The sequence below is a fragment of the Chlorocebus sabaeus genome, chromosome 8, assembly GCF_047675955.1.
Source record: "Chlorocebus sabaeus isolate Y175 chromosome 8, mChlSab1.0.hap1, whole genome shotgun sequence".
In the NCBI taxonomy this organism is placed as follows: domain Eukaryota; kingdom Metazoa; phylum Chordata; class Mammalia; order Primates; family Cercopithecidae; genus Chlorocebus; species Chlorocebus sabaeus.
Window position 1 is genome coordinate 71,411,731 of NC_132911.1, and position 22,043 is coordinate 71,433,773.

Consider the following 22,043-nt stretch of genomic DNA (forward strand, 5'->3'; position numbering starts at 1 on the left):
TACTTTACAGCCTCCTGGCTTTAAAATTCAAAGGTATTATTGGGAAAACAGTACAAATTTGAAAAGACCTGTAGATTATTGTTTCAAGGATAATTTTTTGATTGTCAGGGATAAGTAGGCATTATATTTACAAATTACTTTCAGAAAATTGTGTGTGTGTGGAGGCAGAAAATTTTCAGAAAATTGTGTGTGTGTGGGAGGCGGGGGTAGCAAGATAAAAAGAGGGAGGAAAGCAGGAGTTGGTAAAAATAAATGTAAAATAACATTTGGAGAAACTTGGTGTAATGATTACTTTTGTGTCAATTTGGCTAGGACACAATACCAATATCCTATGTACTTAAGCCAGATACTTAAGTCAAACGAGTAACAATTAATTCAATTAAACACTATTCCAGGTGTTGAGCTGAAGGTATTTTATAGATGTGGTTAACATCTATAGTCAGTTCACTTTAAGGATATTATCTTCAATAATCTAGATGGTCCTTATCCAATAAGTTGAAGGCCTTCAAAACTGAGCAAAACAGGTTTTCCTGGGGAAGAAATTCCACCTGTGAACTGCAGCTTCAGCACCTGCCCAAAGCTTTCCAGCCTGCCTGCCTGTCCTACAAAATTTCAAACCCGCCAGCCTCCACAATCACATAAGCCAGTTCCTTAAATCTATCTATATATATCTCTACTGTTGGTTTTGTTTCTCTGGCCCTGATAAAGATTTTGATACTATGAAATGGAATGTGGCTGTAACAAACACCTAAAAATGTGGAAGTGGCTTTGGAACTGGGCAATGGTAGAAGCTGGAAGAGTTCTGAGACACATGATAGAAAACACCCAGATTGCCCTGAAGAGACTGTTGGTAGAAATATGGACGTCAAATGTGGTTCTGGTGAGGACCCACAAGGAAATGCAATGTGTGAGAGAAAGCTTCTACCATCTTAGAGAAGACATGTATGGCCATCAAACAGATTATTGGTACAAATAAGAATGTTAAAAGGTGCTTCTGGTGAGGTCTTAGAAGGAAATCAAGAACATGGGATTAGATACTAATAGAAAGGTGATCCTTGTTGTAAAGTGGCAGAAAGCCTGGCTGAATTGTTGGGTGGAAAGCAGAATTCTAAGTGATGACATATAGTGGAGATTTCCAAGCAAAGTGTTGAAGGCGTGGCCTCGTTTGTCCTTGCTGTTTATAGTACAATGCAAGAACAAGATATATTAATGAAAGAACTGTTAAGCAAAAAGAAACTGCCACTTGATGATTTGAGAGGATCTTGGCCTATCCACATGGAAAAGGATGCTACAATCAGGAAATGAATTGTTAGGAAAGCATGCTTTGGAGAGAAGGCCAAGGCTATAATATATAATAGCTGGACGACTTTTTGCCAAAGAGATTAGGTATATATCTAGTGGATCCAATCAACCATCTCAGCAGAAGCCAGGAACATAACAGGACTATCCAGAAAGATGTATGGATCACCCTCTTGTTTAATGGCATGGTTTCTCTTAACACACAGAAGACCCACAAGGATTTTGAGAATGATATACCAGCAGACATATGGTCAGCCTAGAATGAAAGGGACAGAAACAATAAAAGGAAGGGAGGCTGACTTCTAGGATTCTACAGGCAGAAAATGGGTCAACAGAGCTGCAAACGTGCTAACCTTTAAGAAAAAGAAGAACAACCGATAGTGTAGGGCTCAGGCCCAAAGAAGCAAGCCATGGCCCCAGAAGGCAGAATATTAAGCCACACAGCATTATTCTCAGGCTTTAAAACTCAACAGAATTGTCCCTGCTAAGTTTCAACCTTGCTTAGGACTGGTGATCCTTTGTTCCTTACAATTTCTCCTTTTTGCAATGAGAATGTCTATCTTATGCTTGTCCCACTACTGTATTTTAAAAGTTACTTTACCTATTTTCTAGGTTCACAGGTCCACAGATGGAGATGAATTCTGCCCCAGAATAGATCATACTCAAGAGTGTCATCCATCCTTAATGTAGACGTCTGAGATGATCAGATTAGGGACTTCGATGGTATTTATATGGGATTTTGGACATAGTATTGATGCTGTAATGAGTTTAGACTTTTGGGGACCTTAGAATGGGGTGACCATCTTTTGCCGATGGGATGGACATGAATTTTTAGGTGTCAGTGGGTAGACCACAGTAGGATGAATATTGGCCCCTAAAAGGTATGTCTAAGTTCTGACCCCTGATACCTGCAAATGTTACCTTACTTGGAAATAAGGTCTTTTCAGATGTAATTAAGGATCTTGAGATGAGATCATCCTGGATTTCAGGTAAACCCTAAATCCAATGACTAACGTCTTCATAAAACAAAAAGGAGAGGGAGAGATTTAATTCACACACAGTGAAGAAGACTATGGATAGATGGTGGCAGAGATTGGAGTGGTATGTGAACAAGCCAAATAATGCCAAAGGTTGTCAACAGCCACCAGAAGCTGGAAGAAGCTAGTAAGGATTTTCCTTTAGAGCCTTTGGAGGGAATGTGGCCCTGCTAACTCCTTGATTTAGGACCTGTGGTCTTTAGAACCATGAGACAGTAGGTTTCTATAGTTTTAAGCCACCAAGTTTGTGGTAATTTTTTATGGTAGACCTAGGAAACCAATATACTGGGTGAAGTGAATATCAGAATTATTTGTACTGTTTTGTGTTACTTTTCTATAAGGTGAAATTATATAAAAATAAAAAGTTTAAATACTATCCAACAATATCTTCAGCTTTGCATGGAGATAGTTACGTAATATGGTATCTTTCTCTCACAACCCTTAAGAAATCATTTTACTCGATGTCCTATATTTAAAAATAATTTAAAATACTCCCTTCATGGCACTTAACAGAGACACATATTAATTGTCTGTGAAACTGACCACAGAACTAACTTCACAATTCTGGACAGCAAATTTATGCCATCTTCTTAAAAGAGACGAATGCATCGCAATGATATGAATGTTTGTGTTCCCTCCTAAATTCATAATGAAACTGAATCCCCAATGCAACAGTATCAAGAGGTAGAGATTTTAGGAGGGGAGTAGGCCATGAGAATTAGTGCCTTAAAAAACGGCTGGAGGGAACTATCTAGGCCCCTTTCTGTCCCTCCTTCTTCTACCATGTGAGAATGCAGCAACGAGGTGCCATTTTGGAAGCAGAGAGCAGCTCTCACCAGACACCTGATCGTACAATTCCCAACCTTCGTAATTGTGAAAAAATAAATTTCTATTTATAAGTAATCTAGTTTCAGATATTTTTTTAATAGTAGGAATGGATTAAGACACTTACATGTAAGACTTTGACCCATAATAAAATTACTAATCACAAATAACTAATTTCAATATACTTTACTGATTAAAACTTACCAATGGCTTTTCACTTACAGGAGATGGAGGTGGGGGGGCAGTTTCTCCAGAAGTGGGCCGCCAGGTCAAGAGCCTTTAAGATACCAAAACCACATCAATCACTAGGGGGCTGTGCCACATGCCACATCCAGCATATTTTGAAATGGGCCGAAGAAAGTAACAAGAACATACCAACTACACAGTCCATCTTTGACTACTGCTAAGAGCAATTTCCTAAAAAACACCTAGTAAAATGTTTAAACATGTACTTTTAGAAAAAAATTAAGTGGTGTTTAATATAATTAAAAGGGTAACATAGTCACCAGTTTTACATTTAAAAAAAACACTTTCTGATAAGTTTTAAAAATTTTAAACCTCCTTTCCCCAAGTATTAATATCAAATATTTTCCAAAGTAAGAGACTTCTCAAAAAAAAAAAATTCGTAAAATTGGCCAGGTGTGGTGGCTCACGCCTGTAATCCCAGTACTCTGGGAGGCCGAGGTGGGTGGATCACCTGAAGTTGGGAGTTCGAGACCACCTGACCAACGTGGAGAAACCCCATCTCTACTAAAAATACAAAATTAGCCGGGCATGGTGGTGTATGCCTGTAATCCCAGCTACCTGGGGAGACTGAGGCAGGAGAATCGCTTGAACCCGAAGGCGGAGGTTGTGGTGAGCTGAGATCGCGCCATTGCACCCCAGTCTGGGAAACAAGAATGAAACTCCATCTCAAAAAAAAAAACAAAACCCTGCCTCACTATAATTCCATTTCACACTCATCCCTTAGAGAAAAATGACAAGCTGTTATAAAATATGAAATATGTGTAAATACATTTTCCTTAGATTATTAAAAGACAGTAACAGAAACAGGCTGAGATTTTTTTTTCCCCAATTCAAAACCACTGCTTGGTTTGATCTGAATAAATAAAATCTTATAAAAGTCAGCGGAATCACTTCACTATGTCCCAAATTTTGGATAACCAGACTAAAGGTTTTGGTTTACAAATAGTTTAATTCATGTATTTGTTATAGTTTATAGCAGTTTGGTTTGTAATAAATCTAAATCCATGTAAGAGTAAGACAAGCTGAAAAGGATTTCTGTTATGAGAAATCAGTAGTTACTATCAAACTTTTAATCACTAGTCACTCTCCAACTCATTCAATATACAAATATAAATGTAAAGTTGTATAAAATCTTCTTACGCATGTGGGATTGTGGTTTTGAAGATATCCAGTGTGCAGTTGCAAGTTTTATCCCAGATTTCTAGGGTAAATTTTTCACCATTCAGAATAACAACATTCTCTAAACAGTTTGTACCAGATCGTGCTAACTGCTCATTGTCTAGGAAAGAAAAGAGCAATTCATTTATATATTACCAGGGTCACATTTAACACTTTGTGTCACATATCTGGTACAGACCTACCTTGCTGCACACACCAGTAGAGCTGAGCAAAAATATCATCCAAAAGTACATCACTGAGTACTTCTAAATACTGAGTGAATACATCACAGATTGCATAAAGTGCATGATTGCAAGTTGTTGTCATCCATTCAGCTTTCTGGAGAAAAAAGTCGTTAATGAACATCATGCCATTAATCAACTACTATGATTTAAAAAGATATACATATATATAATACATATATATATATATAAATGTTTTCATATTTAAAATGTAAGGCTGTCAGTGTTCCTTTTAGACCACTGAATTCCCTCTAGAACGTTATATTCACCTTAACTTAAAATCTGGTATCTATTGCTCCTCATTATCCCATAACCATCTATGCATACAATAATTTAACTATTTTTGGCACTATTTGTTTTGATTATTAAAAAAAAACCATCACTGTATCATCTTGATATTAACATGATTTTTCAAAGTGCATGAATAGCAATAGCCGGCCTTGCTCTAGACCATGACAGAACATGAAAGGGAAATAAGGAGGTAAGAATTTGTCCAAATGGGGTTAGCATAGGTTTAAAATAAAAATGACTTTCCTGAAGTATGGTTATCTGAAAACACCATAAAAAAAAGGGCTATACAAAATAAGTGTAATTTATTTTTTCAAACCCATAAAAAATAATCGCAGAAGTCTGCATTTAACACTGCTGTATGGAACAAAAGGGGAAAATATGAAGCTCTCTTGACACGTTTCCTAAAATGTATATTGTAACTGGTTCACAGTAAAATATGTTGAATAAAATTTACTTTGTATTCCTTACTTTTTACATTAAAAAAAAGTCACTATAATATACTAAAGAAAGTTATTGGCCGGGCGCGGTGGCTCAAGCCTGTAATCCCAGCACTTTGGGAGGCCGAGACGGGTGGATCACGAGGTCAGGAGATCGAGACCATCCTGGCTAACACGGTGAAACCCCGTCTCTACTAAAAAATACAAAAAACTAGCTGGGCGGGGTGGCGGGCGTCTGTGGTCCCAGCTACTCTGGAGGCTAAGGCAGGAGAATGGCGTAAACCCAGGAGGCAGAGCTTGCAGTGAGCTGAGATCCGGCCACAGCACTCCAGCCTGGGCGACAGAGCGAGACTCCGTCTCAAAAAAAAAAAAAAAAAAGAAAAAAAAGAAAGTAAGTTACTGATGTTTTATAGTTTTGACTGTCGAAACGAGGAAAAGAAATGGAAAAGTCAGAAAAACACTAAAAACAAAACAGAACAAAAAAATCAATTCATTAATTCAGTTCTATCCCCCACATAGCGTTCTTTTTTTTTTTTTTTTTTTTATTTGAGACGGAGTTTCGCTGGTCACCCAGGCTGGTGTGCAGTGGCACGATCTCAGCTCATGGCAACCTCCACCTCCCGGGTTCAAACGATTCTCCTGCCTCAGCCTCCCAAGTAGCTGGGACTACAGGCACCTGCTACCACACCTGGATAATTTTTGTATTTTTAGTAGAGATGGGGTTTCACCATGTTGGCGAGGCTGGTCTCAAACTCCTGACCTCAGACAATCCACCCGCCTTGGCCTTCCAAAGTGCTGGGATTACAGGCGTGAGCCACTATGCCCGGCCAGTGTTATTTTTAAAGACATAGTATTATATTTTCATGCCTTAAAGAAAAATTTTCTAGGAATTCTCTTCTGTACTTAATTTGAAACACTAAAATGTATTGATGATAATACTGAGGATCTTTTAACTTGACTAAGCTAAATGAAAATTGTGTATCCTCTTACCTCTGTCTGTTGTTCTGGCAATTTCATATTGTCAAAGATTCGGAAAACAATTCTAAATAAATCCTGCCACCAGTGTTTCTCATAAGTGTGGCCATATGTTTTCATTATTTCAAACATTACTGTTAAACCCCTAAAATGACAAAACACAATTAGAAAGCTATAATACAAAAAAGCATACTCCTCCTAAAATAGTTTTTATAGTTCACAAAGCTACTAAAACCAGAAAGTTTAAAGCTAGTCTGAGATTAACACACGACACTGGGTTTTAAAAAAGTTAAGTTGTAAGAACAACAGGTTCCTTTAGGATATATCATTCAGGAAAAAAAATCTCCAAAGGTCTTGGCTGTAAACTTTTTAATTTTACTTTTCCTTTACTCTTACCTCACCACTGCAGCATTTAAAAACTGTACATGGAATTGAAAACGATAATTGTTTGAGTGAATATTAATTTTGTGGTACTACAGCCAAAAAAGAAAATACATATACAGTAGTCTAAGAACAAAACAAAAGTTAGATTTTGGAAAATCTTTTTCAAAGAACTATGGGGATTTTCACCCAATACTAGAAGCCTTATTCATGCAACATCCCCCAAAAAAAGGATTTACAAAACAAATCCACTGAGGGGTCTGTGTTTCATTTCTTGCTATATTCCAGGCACACAGCAGTGCTCACGGCCTGGAAGGCAAACAATAAATATTTGCTGAATAAATTGCTTAGCATCACATTGAGTAGCTTTTGTGTAAGTGTTAAAACTGAAACTCAAAACTTTCTTCTTCATTCCTTCCTGTTTCTTGAAATAATACTTTTATGTAACCATTAGAAACTTTAATCTTTTCTCTATTTGTTGCTTTTTCTGGGAAAACACAGGCATCCTCCAATTTAGAAATGGCTTATGTTTCCAAAAGTTTGAGAGTAAAACAGAACAAAATTTTCTTTGAAAGGCTCTCATAAGGACTGGAATAGAGCTGAACTCATTTGCTGTTATGCTATCCCCAAACCTAGTAGATGGCTCATACATAGTAGGTTCTCAACAAGTTTTTGTTAAATGAATGTGTAAAATAACATTACAATACTTCAGACCTACAGTAAATTCACACTGGTCTATTGGATCCCTAAGATATCTAATATGTAATACTAGCAATGGTAAAGAAACCATAGTAAAGAAACTCCTGGGAAAGAAACTCTTCCACAGGGGACGCCTGTCAGAGTTCCATCACTGATGCTAAACCCACAGTTCCCTCCTTGCGATGGAACAAGGCTCCCTCATCCTCCATCTGCTGAGCTCTGTATCGATGCCCTCCCACTCCAAGTAACAGGATGCTGCCTCTCACGGCTGGGAGTAAGTGGATATGGGGAATCCTGTTTTTTCCAGGGCCCAAAGTAAACACAGAGATCAATTGTTTCCAAGGATTTTTAATGTGGAAAATGTCTTTTTTTTTTTTTTTTTTTTTTTAAAGCAATACTTAAGTAGTTGGTGTAGGGAAAAATAATACAGTCATGTGCCACATAAGGACATTTCAGTCAACAATGAACTGCACATAAGACAGTGGTCCCCTAAAATTATAATAGAGCTGTAAAGTTCCAATTGTCTTGTGACACTGTAGTTGTAGCTTTCATCGATCGTAGGGCAACACTTTACTCACATGTTTATGGTGATATTGGTGTATACAAACCTACTGCACTGCCAGTCATATAATGATAAACAATTTTGTTGATGATTAATTTACTGCACCTCTCATCATTATTTGCAAGTGTACTCCTTGTACTTACACATTTTTAAAAAGTTAATTGGAAAACAGCCTCAGGCAGGTACTTCAGTAGGTATTCTGGAAGAAGTCATTGTTATCATAGGAGATGATGGCTCCTTATGTGTTACTTCCCCTGAAGTAACACATCTTCCAGTGGGGTAAGACGTGGGGATGGAAGACAGTAACACTGATGATCCTGACTCTGTATAGGCCTAGGTTAATGTGTGTGTCTATGTCTTAGTTTTTAACAAAAAAGTCTAAAAAGTAAAAAATAAAAATAGAAATAGAAAAAAGCTTATAGAAGATATAAAGAAAATATTTTTGTACAGCTGTACAATGTGTTTTAAGCTAAATGTTAATATAAGAGTCATGTTTTTTTAAATTTTAAAAATTATAAAGCAAAAAACTTACAGTAAGCTATGGTTAGTTTTTTTATTGGAGAAAAACATCTGTTCATAAATTTAGAGTAGCCTAAGTTTACAGTGTTTATAAAGTCTACAGTAGTGCATAGTAACGTCCTAGGCCTCCTCTGCATTCACTCACCACTCACTCACTGACTCACCCAGAACAATTTCCAGTCCAGTGAGTTCCATTCATGGTAAGTGCCCTATACAGGTTTTATCTTTTATATCATGTTTTTACTGTACCGTTTCTATGTATATACATACACATAGAATTTTTTTTATCTGAGAGTCTCTTACTGTCACCCTGGCTGGAGTGCAGTGGTGCCATCTTGGCTCACTGCAACCTCCGCCTCTCGGGTTCAAGCAATTCTCATGCCTTACCTTCCCGAGTAGCTGGGATTACAGGCGTGCGCCACCACACCCAGCTAATTTTTGTATTTGTATTTTTTAATTTTTATTTTTGAGACAGAGTCTCACTCTGTTGCCTGGGCTGGAGTGAAGTGGCACTCTCAGCTCACTGCAACCTCTGCTTCCCAGGTTCAAGTGATTCTCCTGCCTCAGCCTCCTGAGTAGCTGCGATTACAGGTGCGCACCACCACACCCGGCTAATTTTTGTATTTTTAGTAGAGAAGGGGGTTTCACCATGTCGTCCAGGCTGGTCTCGAACTCTTGACCTCAGATGATCCGCCCACCTGGGCCTCCCAAAATGCTGGGATTATAGACATGAGCCACCACGCCTGGCCAAATTTTTATGTTTTTAGTAGAGATGGGGTTTCACCATGTTGGCCAGGCTGGTCTCGAACTCCTGACATCAGGTGATCTGCCCACCTTGGCCTCCCAAAATGCTGGGATTACAGGCGTGAGCCACTGCATCCAGCCTGTTTAGATATGTTTAGATACACAAATGCCATTGTATTAACAGCTGCCTACAGTACAGTAACATGCTGTGCAAGTTGTACCCATGGAGCAACAGGCTATGCCATCTAGATTTGTGTAAGTACATGCTATGATGTTCACACAATGCTGAAACTGCCTAGTAATGCATTGTACAGAACATATCCCTGTCATTAAATGATGCCTGACTACATCTGGGACTTTAATTTTCGGTATTTATCCCCAAATCTAGAGAATTTTGGAAGAATCAAATAAGAATGCACACGAGAACTTCTTTCCACACAGTGTTATACCAATTATAGTGCTGCACTATTTGTTGTTGTTAAAGACAGAGAGTCTCAATTTGTTGCCTAGGCTGGAGTACAGTGGTGTGATCAGGGCTCACCACAGCCCCAACCTCCTGTGCTTAGGCAATCCTGCCTCAGTCTCATGAGCAGCAGGAACTAGAGGGATGCCTACTATGCCTAGTTAACTTTTTGTTCAAAGAGATGGGGTCTCACTATGTTGCCTAGGTTGGTTTCAAACAGTCCTCCCACCTTGACCTCCCAAAGTGTTGGGATTACAGATGTGAGCCACAGCATCTGGCCCACATTTTAAAATGGAAGCTAAATAGCAGCCCATACATATCCTGGGATGAGGTAGGAAAATCAAAGGCCATCACTGAACAAAGTTTACTGATCTTTTCCCTCTCCTTTACTAACTAGAACACACACAACATCTTTAACAACTAGTATCTACCCATAATCTGAACATGGAATATGGTGAGAAATAAGATATCACAGTGCCAAGCAACAGAAGGTTAAGAAAGCAGGTGGATCCTCCATCAAACAGACTTCTACAAATAAATAAAGGGTGAGGGGAGAGGGTGCTGAGTTTTCATGACCTGCTAGTCATGATATGTTAGCCGCTCTACTGAGGCAGCTGGACAGCTGAAATGGGGCTATCTTGAATTTCAACAATTTCCTAACAGGCCCACTGATAAACAATCCACTGTGTCTAAATATAAAATAAACTCTTTTTCTATAGTGCTCTCATAATTAAAATTCCTAAGGGTTAAGTCCTATTTTGGATTATCTATTTCATAAGAATTTCTGTTGTAACAAATAATACTATAAAAATGAAAAATTTCTTGAGATGTAAGTCAAATTTAACCTTGGTGGGGCATGGGTGTGGTTCTGGCATAAGGTGAAAAAGAAGAGATTCATTCTGTGCTACCTTTAGAAATTCAAAAAATTCGATAAGTTACACATCCAAATAACAGAAGATTCTTCCAAATGAGAAGGGAAGATTCCTAAAAGATTTTGTTTACCATAAAATTGAACTCACGGTGGGTTTAGAGGTTGACAGATATTAGGACACACAAGCTGGCCATTTCAATGTGGCAAAGTACAGGGTAAAAAACTACTATGGGAGTCCTGTGAGCTGTGACCTAAGAACAGTGTGTTAAGCACTTGGCCAGTCACATAACACCCGGAATAGTTCCTTTACAGATTGACTATATGTTCATAATGATCTTTTATTGGCAATATACTTTTGAAAGAGTTCTATTTGAATAGCTCTATATTATTCCAAACTGTGTTACTGATCAGGTTACAAAAAGAAATGGTTCTTCACCTAAAACTCACCAAGGATGTGCATTTAAAAATTCTTCTATCGTTCATCAGGAAATAAAATGAATTTTGCCACTAACTTCAATTTATTATTGGTAACAAATATATGAAAAGACAGAATATTTAAAGGATCAAATTAACTTAGAAGCTAAAATCAAAAGGAGGCTATAATCAAATATTTTAAAAACAACGTTGTATTTCCATTTTTATTTTGCTCTAGTTAACATTTTAAAATAATATGAACATATTTTAAAATATACCTATCTACTAATTAATATATTTGACAAAACACTTGATTTTATGGTCTTTAACTGTGAGACTGTGTTTATAAAGAAGAGTTATGTGATTAAAGTCAAAATAAATTCAAAATTTTAATTACAAATATAGATTGTTACCTGGTTCTTACATCTAATTTGCATCTATTGATGATACAGGATAACTCAAAGAGAATTGGGAACCATCCTCTCACCCACACCCTGTCTTCAGGTGCCACGTTCATATCATCGCTTGTGTATTCCTTGAAAGCCTTCAAGAAAAAAGGTAGGGTTATTAAAGGCAAAACATAACACCTATACATTTAATATATTAACTTCTCAAAAAATAATTTAAATGCTTCACAAATAACCAGTGAGCAATTGAATACACAATAATTTATAAAAAATGGACACTATAACTGCCGACAATTTTAGTATACGTGCCACTGAAGCAGGCAAAATATAACTGCCTATAAAGAGCTCTGGACTAGCATCCAAAAGTTAGCTTCACTTTCAACTGTCACCAGTTTTCTACATCATTACCCAGGTTAATTCAGGTTTCCATTTTTATCACTTAAATGGTTATGATACCACTCAGCCACATTAACCACACTGGGGAAGTATGAAGGTAAAATGAGTTGACATATCTGAAACATACCAAGCACCTGATCGGTCCATGTTAGTATGGAATAAAATCTTATTACCAAATCTACGATACATCACTTTCTCTTATGATAGTTACAAAGATAGATTTAAATATGCAAGTTAAATATGGCAGTAGATTTTCAATTCAACCTTTTACTTCAGAGCTTAAGCCTATTCTCATCCATAGTCAGTCAGCTTCAGTATTACACAGCACAGACAGACAAGATGCACTGCAGGGAATGGTTACAAACACAGGCTGGGGCTCAAACCCTAGCTCTACTTTACTAGCCCTGAAACTATGGGCACATTTTGAAACTTCTCTGTGCCTCCCTCAGTTTCTTTATCCGTATGGGGCTATAACACTATCTATCCCATAAAGTCATTAGAAGATTAAACAAGTTAATACAATTTAATGAAAAACACTCAGAAAAATACCCGACACTTTCAATAATGGTTAGTTATAATCACTAACCATCCTAACTCGGAATCAGGCTGCTCAGATTATTTTTCGAATTACTGAAAAATAAATGCTTCATATACCCTCAATTCCCAAACAAACTTAAGATTTCAAATTGGAAAGAATACTCTGCAAAATTTTGTTTACTAAATGACGCTATACCTGAGGTCTATCAGACACATATTTTGCACAATGGCGAATAAGTCGAATTGCTTCCATACTTGTGTCTGGGAAAGCTGCATTGCACGCAAATTCAGACAAACACTTCACGGCATCCTGGAAAGAATCAATGGTCGCTGGAAAGTGTTTTTCAAATACAAGGGCTAAAATAGAGAAAAATACATATTACCATAATTTTTCAATTATTCTTAGCTGTACCAAAAATACACCAACATCTAGATGTAATGCACTTCCTTAAAGGTTATTAAAGGCTCTGACATCCAACAGATATGAAGTTCAAGACTATCTTTACCACTTAACCTGACTGCCCTGAGTGGTGAGAATAGTAAAACTTGTCTGTTTTGTTTACATTATAAACATAGCACCTAATACAGTGACAGGTACACAGTACGTACCGATTCAACTTTGGCTGAATGAATATACAAAATTACTTAACCTCTCTGTATCTCGGTTTCTTGATATAAAATGGAAATAATCATAATATACACAGGATAGCTGTAAGCACTACACAAAATAATGTAAGTGAAGTGCTTAGCATAATACTTAAGCAAGCATGCAATAAATGACAGTTATGATGATGCCATGACTCTTGATGTTGATGGTCATCACTGTCATCTTCTATATAGGCTTAACTTATAATCTTAGTATTTCAGTCAGTCCCCCTTGAACTTAATGGGACTCCTCCTTGAAGAAGGCTGTGCAATGTACTTACTGGTCAAAAATAAAGGCTTTGCTTTAATACTCTGTGGGTCTCAAGACCATCTCCATCACTAGTTCTGTGACCTTACACAAACTGCTTAACCTTTCTGGGGCTGAGTTTCCTAATCCATTTTGAAAAAAGGGATGGATAATAAAGACGCTTAACTGTGAAGATCAAAGAAATTACGTGAAAAGTGCATACAGTATTTGCCGTATGGTAAATACTCAATAAATGTTAACTATAATAGTAATTTAATTATTTTTATTTACTCTGGGATTCTGTAGACAAAACTTGGTAAACTTAAAGGCCATAATCTTATTGTTACTTGACTCATCTTCCTAACACATTAAGGTTGCTTTTTTTTCCCTTTTACTTGAACACAGCTAAGACAATACTCACTGACAATGTGCCCGGTTGTTTGGAATGCAAGTTCCACTATGCTTTCATCTTGATCAGATGCAGCTAGATGAAATACAGAGAAAATATTCTTCCATCCAGATCGAATGTTAGCAGCTTGAGAATTAACCATCTGTGCTATACACCGTACAACCATATCTCGAATTGTTGGAGACCTAAAAACATTAATATAATTGCTTAGATATGCAAACAGATAAAACTCATCAGTTTTTCCCCCTTTCTTCTGTTTTTCTCCCTGCTGTGGAAAACAACAAGATTTTCCTACTATTAAGCAATTCAACAAATATAGTACCTGTTCCGTTTCATTATATGTTCAAAAGGTCTTAAGAAATCCTTCTGGAATCTGAAATTAGCAAGCTCCCCTTTCTCTAAGAACTTCATTGACAACTGCCTCAAGGAGTCTACTGCAAAAATAGCTACATCTTCATTAGGATTACACCCAACCTGTAATGGCGACAGAAATAAAAGATGCTAATTAATATCAGCAGTAAAAATCTGCAATTCTTTATTTTTTGTCTTAGAAAAAGCATAGAATAGCATAGATAGGTAAATCCTAAGATTTTCCATAAAGGCATTAAATATGCTAAAAATATTTCTCAACAAGAAAAACAGACATTTTACATCAAATTCTTAAAGCCCAGAGTAATAATTTCTAAAAAGAATAACACTATTCACAGGGTTTTCTAATTTAATATTAAAAAGTAATAAATATTGCTTGGAAGGGGAAAAGGCTCAATTTGATTACAAAGACATTCTAAACAAAAAAAAACTACAAATGTAAACAAATACCACACTTATTCAAATACCTTATTAAAATGATCTCCAATAACTTCCCAAATTCGAGACCACTGCAATCTTATTCTTCCCATGTTGTAATATGATATTTCTACTATTTTTTGTAGACTAAACATTCTTGGGTGTGTCGTGGAAAGTAATTCATCCATAGACACAGCACAGAGCCAACGGACAAAATCCACTGTAACATAAATATATTTATATTTTTTTTAGCTCAACATTAAAGTTATTTTAGCCCAAAGCCAGTTCTGAAGTAGAATAAATGCCCATACTTACCAATAGCATTTCCATCTAGCCTTGTAGATCCTGTGAATATTCTAGGGAAAATAAAACACAGTTTAAAAAATGTATAAATTACTGTTCTTATTCCAATTGAAAAGTACGTGGCATGGGGTACTAGCTATTTTTATGTTTTAAGGGAACAAAAAATTGGGTACTCAAATGAGTATTTTTCATCATTTAGTTTAGTAACAAGTGTAGTCTGGATGTTTCTCCCTCCCCTCCACCTCTACTCCATATGAACCAGTTTGCATTCAATATTATTATTAGAGTAAGTATATACTGCTGTAATTTTACTAGATTTACAAACTCCAGATATGAGATTCTAAGAATAAGAAAAATATTAATTTGTAAAACTAACCAATAATTGGCATACTACATTCTTTCCTGATTATCGACTAGCACTGAAGTTCTTAAAATGAAAAACTTGACTCATTTTTACCAGTGAAGTATATTTGATTAGAAAGTTCATTTACACTAAAAGTGATTTAATATAACCTTGTAAATAGTCTCAGTTTACCTAAGAATTGGCCAAACCACTTTCCTTAGGGCATTCAAATATTTCGAGTTAAGCTAACACTGCCCAGCTTTGCCCATTCTTCTTTGCTGAGCTCTTTTTTTGTTTCAAAGTTTCATAAACGATTTCAGCATAAACACATTAGTCCTCCTTTTTTAAAGTCTGCATTTTAACCCATATTCTGGGTTTGTAACCAAGAGTCTGAAGTCACTTTCAAGAAGGATGACATTCCTCAACTTAGAATGCAAGAAATATGATTTGCATGATAAAAAGGAAAATTTTAAAGACAGGAGCAGGTCACAGTAGTCACAGTAATAACAGTAATAGCTACCAATCACAAGGTGGGTTCTTTTCTAGTGTAGTATCAATATTCACTCATTTGATCCTTACAAAGCATGTACTATTAAACCCCCAATTTTATAAACACAGAAACCGAGGGATAAAGATATTTAATAACTTAAGTGCTAAAGCCAAGATTCAAACCAGCACAGGGTGATTACAGAGTCTATGCTATTAACCACTTTTCTATACTGCCTCACACTTACCTGAGCAAAACGTATATTCAACCCTTTAAATATATTCTCCTTTTTTCCTACTATCACAATCTACAGGTTCTGAGTATATCATGATTTTTTAACCCTAGTGTTCTTGCATGTCTGTCTATGTGTCCTGGCAATGAGTAAAAAACAATACAGGAAAAACAGTTTAGAAACTGGTAACACGAGCCGGGCGCGGTGGCTCAAGCCTGTAATCCCAGCACTTTGGGAGGCCGAGACGGGTGGATCACAAGGTCAGGAGATCGAGAACATCCTGGCTAACACAGTGAAACCCCGTCTCTACTAAAAAAATACAAAAAACTAGCCGGGCGAGGTGGCGGGCGCCTGTAGTCCCAGCTACTCGGGAGGCTGAGGCAGGAGAATGGCGTAAGCCCGGGAGGCGGAGCTTGCAGTGAGCTGAGATCCGGCCACTGCACTCCAGCCTGGGCGACAGAGTGAGACTCTGTCTCAAAAAAAAAAAAAAAAAAAAAAAAAAAAAAAAAAAAAAAAAGAAACTGGTAACACGATGACTCAGAATGTGAGTTCCTGCTAAAGAAATGTCTTAAGATTTTCTATATTGTTCTCGTCAGCAGAATGAAGCAGTAATTCCAAAATCTGGCAGAAAACACAATCTGGGGGAAAAATCAAAAGTAATATGGCCCCACTTAATCCAGGGATTAGACTGGACCCAGAAATTAAAGATATACAACGTCTACAGAGCTCTCACATAAACAAAAATGAAAACTGCCAGACTATATGAATTTGGTCAGCTGATTTCTCAAACTACAGGTATTCTCATGGAAGGCAATGGTTGTAAACAAGCCACCCACTAATAGAGTGAAAAGTAAATAGTATAGGAGAAGAAAAGGCACATAAACAAAAACAAAGAAAAAAAGAGTTTTTAACTGAGAAGAAAGCAAATGGCAAACAGTACAGGGGTAAAGAAAGAACAAAAGCAGAGGTGGGAACACACGGAAGGGAAGCAATAGATTCTGAAGGTGTTGAAATAACGGAGAACAAAGGCAACAGGAGAGAGAACTATCAGCAATAAGACAGGTTCTGTGGACTGGTGTGATGGTGGAAGGTCGGGGGAGCATCCATTCTGAGAAAGGGCATCCCAATTCCTACTCACTTCCATAGCCTCTGAGGGGGTCACTCTATTTCTAGTAATGCTCCACTAAAGATAAGCCATATGGTAGAGCACAGCAGTCTGTGGGGGCATTTAAAGTCAAGCCTTAATATTAAGGCAAGAGAACAGAGCTGTGTTTCATAAAATCAGCCTATGAAATGGTTTCTACATTTTCCATAGAAAAAGCAAAGGACAGAAGCACAAGAACCTTGTTTACGAGTATTAAAAACAATGTGCTTTCTTAAAAGCATTAGAAAAAAAACATTGGTAAGATTACTGCTTCATCACATTATAATACAGATGGAAAAACAAAAAAAGGTTGGCAAAACTTTTGCAGATTCTGGATCAAATCAACTTTTAAACTGTATGCAATACACAAGCAGCCTATATTATCTTACCTGTAAAAGGTTTTTTCACAGTGAATATATTAGAGGTAACATTTATTTCTTAGGCCTAAATGAAAAGTATTTACGAGCAAAGGAAGTTGGGATGAGTTGTACATATTTTCTGATAGGTGAAATATTCCAAAGTGTGAGGTAAGCCAGTTTATAGCTAGATCTGGTATGTATAAAAAACCATAAAGAGAAAAACTACAATGCTAAATAACTGTTTTTTACCTATTAAAAATAAACTATTCATGGACAAAGTCTATCTCCTGCATAGTTTAGTAATATGCATTATGAAATTGGTCTAATTTAACAATGCATAAAAAATTCTATCCCAGCAAATGCTAGAAGATCAGTTATTCCCAGATTGAAGTGCCCAAAATTATTCTCCTATATCCTAATACAAGATTCCTAATACAAAAGTAAATAATTAGAAAATTTTATCACCTTAAAGTCTGTAATAAAATCTTATTTTTTTCTCTTGGTTAATAAACCAGAAGCTATAAAGAATTAAACATACAAAAATTATTTTTGTTTTTCTTTAGTTCCTGTACTTATAACAACAGGTTATGCAGAAAAATAGGCCTAAGGATAGGAAAATACTGTTTGCTGGATAAGTACAGAACTCTCCAGACTGATGCCTAACACTATTTTCACTACTGTCTTCACTACCAGTATTATCTCACTAAGTTGGGTAATGGACCAAAGTTTGAACATAACGATATGAAAATAAACTCAGATATTCAAAAAACATTTAATGGGAAAGTGAAATATACCACTTAAGAATAATATAACATTATAAGAGATCAAATATATAACTTTTGGTGTTTTCACTATAAACAAAAACTTGCAATACTGAGGTTTTGTATAAAATTTGACATTGGATTTATGTTTGTAGAAGTATCTGGTGATGACAAGATTGTGATGACAAAGTACGAACAAAATGTATGCTAAGTCTCCTCTGAAATAGCATAAATTCTTAAAACAGAGAGGCATGTTAATTTCAAATGAGTAATATGTCCCTCTGTAACAAACAGTGGATAGGAAGATAAATTAGAACTAGATGTGGTCATATAAAGTACATTATAAAAGCAGAAATAGTAGGTAAAATGTTGAATCATGCCTGAATAGATTCTCAAAATGACAGTGAAGATGATTTTTCTGGAAGGCAAGAAAATCATTGACAAGAAAGCTAGCCAGGTAGCAGAAGGGCTATTACATAGCTCTGCAGTAGTACATGTAGGCTGAAAGGTTAAGCATGCATGCTTATTACAAGCCTAGTTGTGGGAATGAGCAAGTTATTTAACCTTTTTCTGTCTCAGTTTCCTCATTTGTAAACTGAGGACAAGAATACGCATCTCATCAGGCTACTGAAAGGATTAAATGTAAAGCGTTTTTCAAGTGCCTCATCTGTGGCAAGCCTTCATGTTTGTTATATAGTAGGTATGAGATAATCTTTCTTCGATCTTCACAAAAAAACAGCCAAATGACTCCTCTTAAAAAAAAAAAAAAAAAAAAAAAGCCTGTAATCCCAGCACTTTGGGAGGCCGAGGTGGGTGGATCACGAGGTCAGGAGATCGAGACCATCCTGGCTAACACGGTGAAACCCCATCTCTACTAAAAATACAAAAAAATTAGCCGGGCGTGGTGGCAGGCGCCTGTAGTCCCAGTTACTCGGGAGGCTGAGGCAGGAGAATGGCATGAACCCAGGAGGCGGAGCTTGCAGTGAGATAGTGCCACTGCACTCCAGCCTGGGCGACAGAGCAAGACTCCGCCTCAAAAAAAAAAAAAAAAAAAAAAAAAAAAAAAAAGCAAGTGGACATTAAGGATTCAAGGAAAAAGTTCCATGGAGTACTTCCAGGGTCAGTGGCCACTGAACTGAACATTCTAGTTCTACCTGTACTTAGAGCAAAAAGTTTTATCTGAAGCAAAGTGAAATAATGGATCAGCATGAATTTCCAGACTATCAAGGAAAGATTTGTACAAAATCATGTTTTTGAAAGTTTCCATCACAAGTGAGGGGGAGGGAGGAAGAAAATGAAAAAACACTGTTGTAAAATGTTTCAGTTTTGGGGGCATTTATCTGGAAAAAGCTAATCTTCAAAAGAACAACAGGAGATACTGTTCTACATGCTAGGCATTTTAAAATTGGAAATATTCTGTAGTAAATAAAGCATACTATGGGTTTTCTTTTAGAAAACAAACTAAAAATGGGGAATATGTGGTGATGTGTATAAAACATAAATTCTGAAGTCCCTTCCAAAAAAGTTTATAATGAGAATTGCCGATAAAACCTTTCATTTCATCCATAATGCAGTCTTTATTGTGGACCCAGAAAAATAAACTACACAACATTTTCAAATAGGGATAATAAGGGGAGTACGTTTTCTACAAGAAAATAAAACATTTGTATTCTTTTCCATCAAGGTTACCATTTCCTTAATGCCCATTAATATCTACTGTAACTTAAATGCCCACTAATATCTTATTGTAACTATGATCCAAAAAGCAAAATTATAGGTACTTCATCATCTAAATCACAGCATATCACAATATAATCTTATATTACTTTAGGAAAATGATTTTGGCAATAATTTTTTTTCTTTTTACCAATAAGAAAATACCTAAATGCTACAGAACTGAAATAGTAATCATCTGAAAAGGGAATAAAATGAATACCTTACCTATCTACAGCAACAACAACACTCTGAGAACTGGTTTCTCCAATGGATTCCTGAATACTTGCTATCTGTTTCCAGTCCACATTTCCTCCAACTACCACACATAAAAAAGAGTCATTTCAGTTTGAAAATAATTCAGCAGAAGAATACACTTAACAGTTCTAAAACATACTTCTGAAATCAACTGTTTTCCTAATAAAAGAATGCTTCAGGTGAACAATTCTTTTGGCATCAGTGACACTTATCAAGGCCAAATGTGCAAATGAACTTTACTAAGTAGTATACAACACATGGTTACAAGTCACAAACTATGTTTGTAAAGATCACACAAAGTAGGGGCACTGTGAATTTATATCACAAAAGTATAGATGTTAGATATAATTTCCCTTAATGTTTAAAGAAATGCAGCACTAATCCCAGTTCCAATGATACCTTCTGAGGATGATTCCAACACCAAGTATTTAGACTTCCCTTGTCATTTAATCTCTAGTCCCCTATTTACAAAGGTTAGTTGAAAATTCTTTTTTTTTTTTTTTTTTTTTTGAGGCAGAGTCTCGCTCTGTCACCCAGGCTGGAGTGCTGTGGCGCAATCTCGGCTCACGGCAAGCTCCGCCTCCCGGGTTTATGCCATTCTCCTGCCTCAGCCTCCCAAGTAGCTGGGACTCCAGGCGTCTGCCACCACGCCCAGCTAATTTTTTGTATTTTTAGTAGAGACGGGGTTTCACTGTGTTAACCAGGATGGTCTCAATCTCTTGACCTCATGATCAGCCCGCCTCGGCCTCCCAAAATGCCAGGATTACAGGCGTGAGCCACTGCGCCTGGCCAGTTAGTTGAAAATTCTACCTGTATTTTCTAACACTCTTTTATTGAAAAGAATCATTTATCTTTTCCCTTGAAACTGGTTCCCTGTGTTGGAGAGAACAACAATATTCCCAGTTTTCAAACTCTTAATTTTAGAATCACCTTTGGTATCCTCTTCCACTATCAATATTCAACCAGTCACTAAATTTTTCTTCTGATCTGTTTTTCATATCATCTCTTCATCTCCATTCCTACCTAGTTCTGGCCCTCATCATCTCAGTCCTAGATTACTGAAGCCATTTCCTGACTGATTTCCCCGCCATTATTTCCCTCTTCAATCTCTCTTTCATCCCCCTGCAAGATTATTTCCTAAATCATCTCCTTCATTTTGTTTACTGTTACTTACAAGGTAAAATATAAACTCTTTAGCCTAGCATTTAAAGCACTTCCCTTCAACTGTCTAGCCAAAATGTGCCATCCCTCAACTATCTAAAAGTTACCTACCAAGACTCAATTTGGGTTCTCAACAAAAAGTTCCTCTCCATTGTTCTCATCTGCCTTTGAATTAAGCATTTACTTAGCTAAGTGCTACTCAAATCAGAATTACTTTCATACAGTTTCATACAAATTATTTCAGGTGTGTTAATGCTGCCTTCATAACCAGATAAAAAGTTTCCTAAGGTTAGGAATCAAGTAATATACATTTTGTACTTTCCTACCTTACTCACAATTAAGTCCAAAGCAGGTGCTCTACAAACACCTGACCCGAGTGACCAAACACTCAATAAATGCCCTTCTGAAGGCAAACATAACAGATGTGTCATTTAAACCTGCTGAACTCAAATTCTATCCTAGGAACTGAATGATGTGAAAAAGATGTAACCCCTGTCCTCACAGAGTTAATAATTTACACCAGGAGAGGAGACAGATATGTTTATAATTAACTTCAATGCAATTAATGATTACTTCATGGCTGAAATGAACTAATTACATAGAATAAAAGTTTGCTAAATAGAACTAATTTTGATAGGGACGAGAATGGGGTGTTAGCTCATAGAAAGGCTTCACATATGATGAAATATTAA

General features: G+C 36.6%; 1 protein-coding gene across 6 annotated transcripts in view; it reads right to left on the reverse strand.

Moving 5' to 3' along the window:
- ARFGEF1 (ARF guanine nucleotide exchange factor 1) overlaps positions 1-22,043 on the reverse strand; it is a 146,718-nt gene that overhangs the window by 15,539 nt on the left and 109,136 nt on the right. For 3 of the 6 annotated variants that reach the window (XM_073018135.1, XM_073018133.1, XM_073018137.1), the window contains 11 exons: positions 20,161-20,251; positions 14,906-14,946; positions 14,641-14,810; positions 14,127-14,278; positions 13,817-13,989; positions 12,700-12,860; positions 11,577-11,707; positions 6,526-6,655; positions 4,769-4,904; positions 4,548-4,686; positions 3,384-3,438 (listed from right to left, as the gene is read on the reverse strand). In XM_073018135.1, the coding sequence (XP_072874236.1) occupies positions 3,384-3,438; positions 4,548-4,686; positions 4,769-4,904; positions 6,526-6,655; positions 11,577-11,707; positions 12,700-12,860; positions 13,817-13,989; positions 14,127-14,278; positions 14,641-14,810; positions 14,906-14,946; positions 20,161-20,251 (1,379 nt within the window). Of the gene's footprint in view, positions 1-3,365; positions 3,439-4,547; positions 4,687-4,768; positions 4,905-6,525; positions 6,656-11,576; positions 11,708-12,699; positions 12,861-13,816; positions 13,990-14,126; positions 14,279-14,640; positions 14,811-14,905; positions 14,947-20,160; positions 20,252-22,043 lie in introns of all 6 variants that reach the window. The other 3 variants (XM_073018134.1, XM_073018136.1, XM_038000423.2) reach the window with 1 other exon arrangement.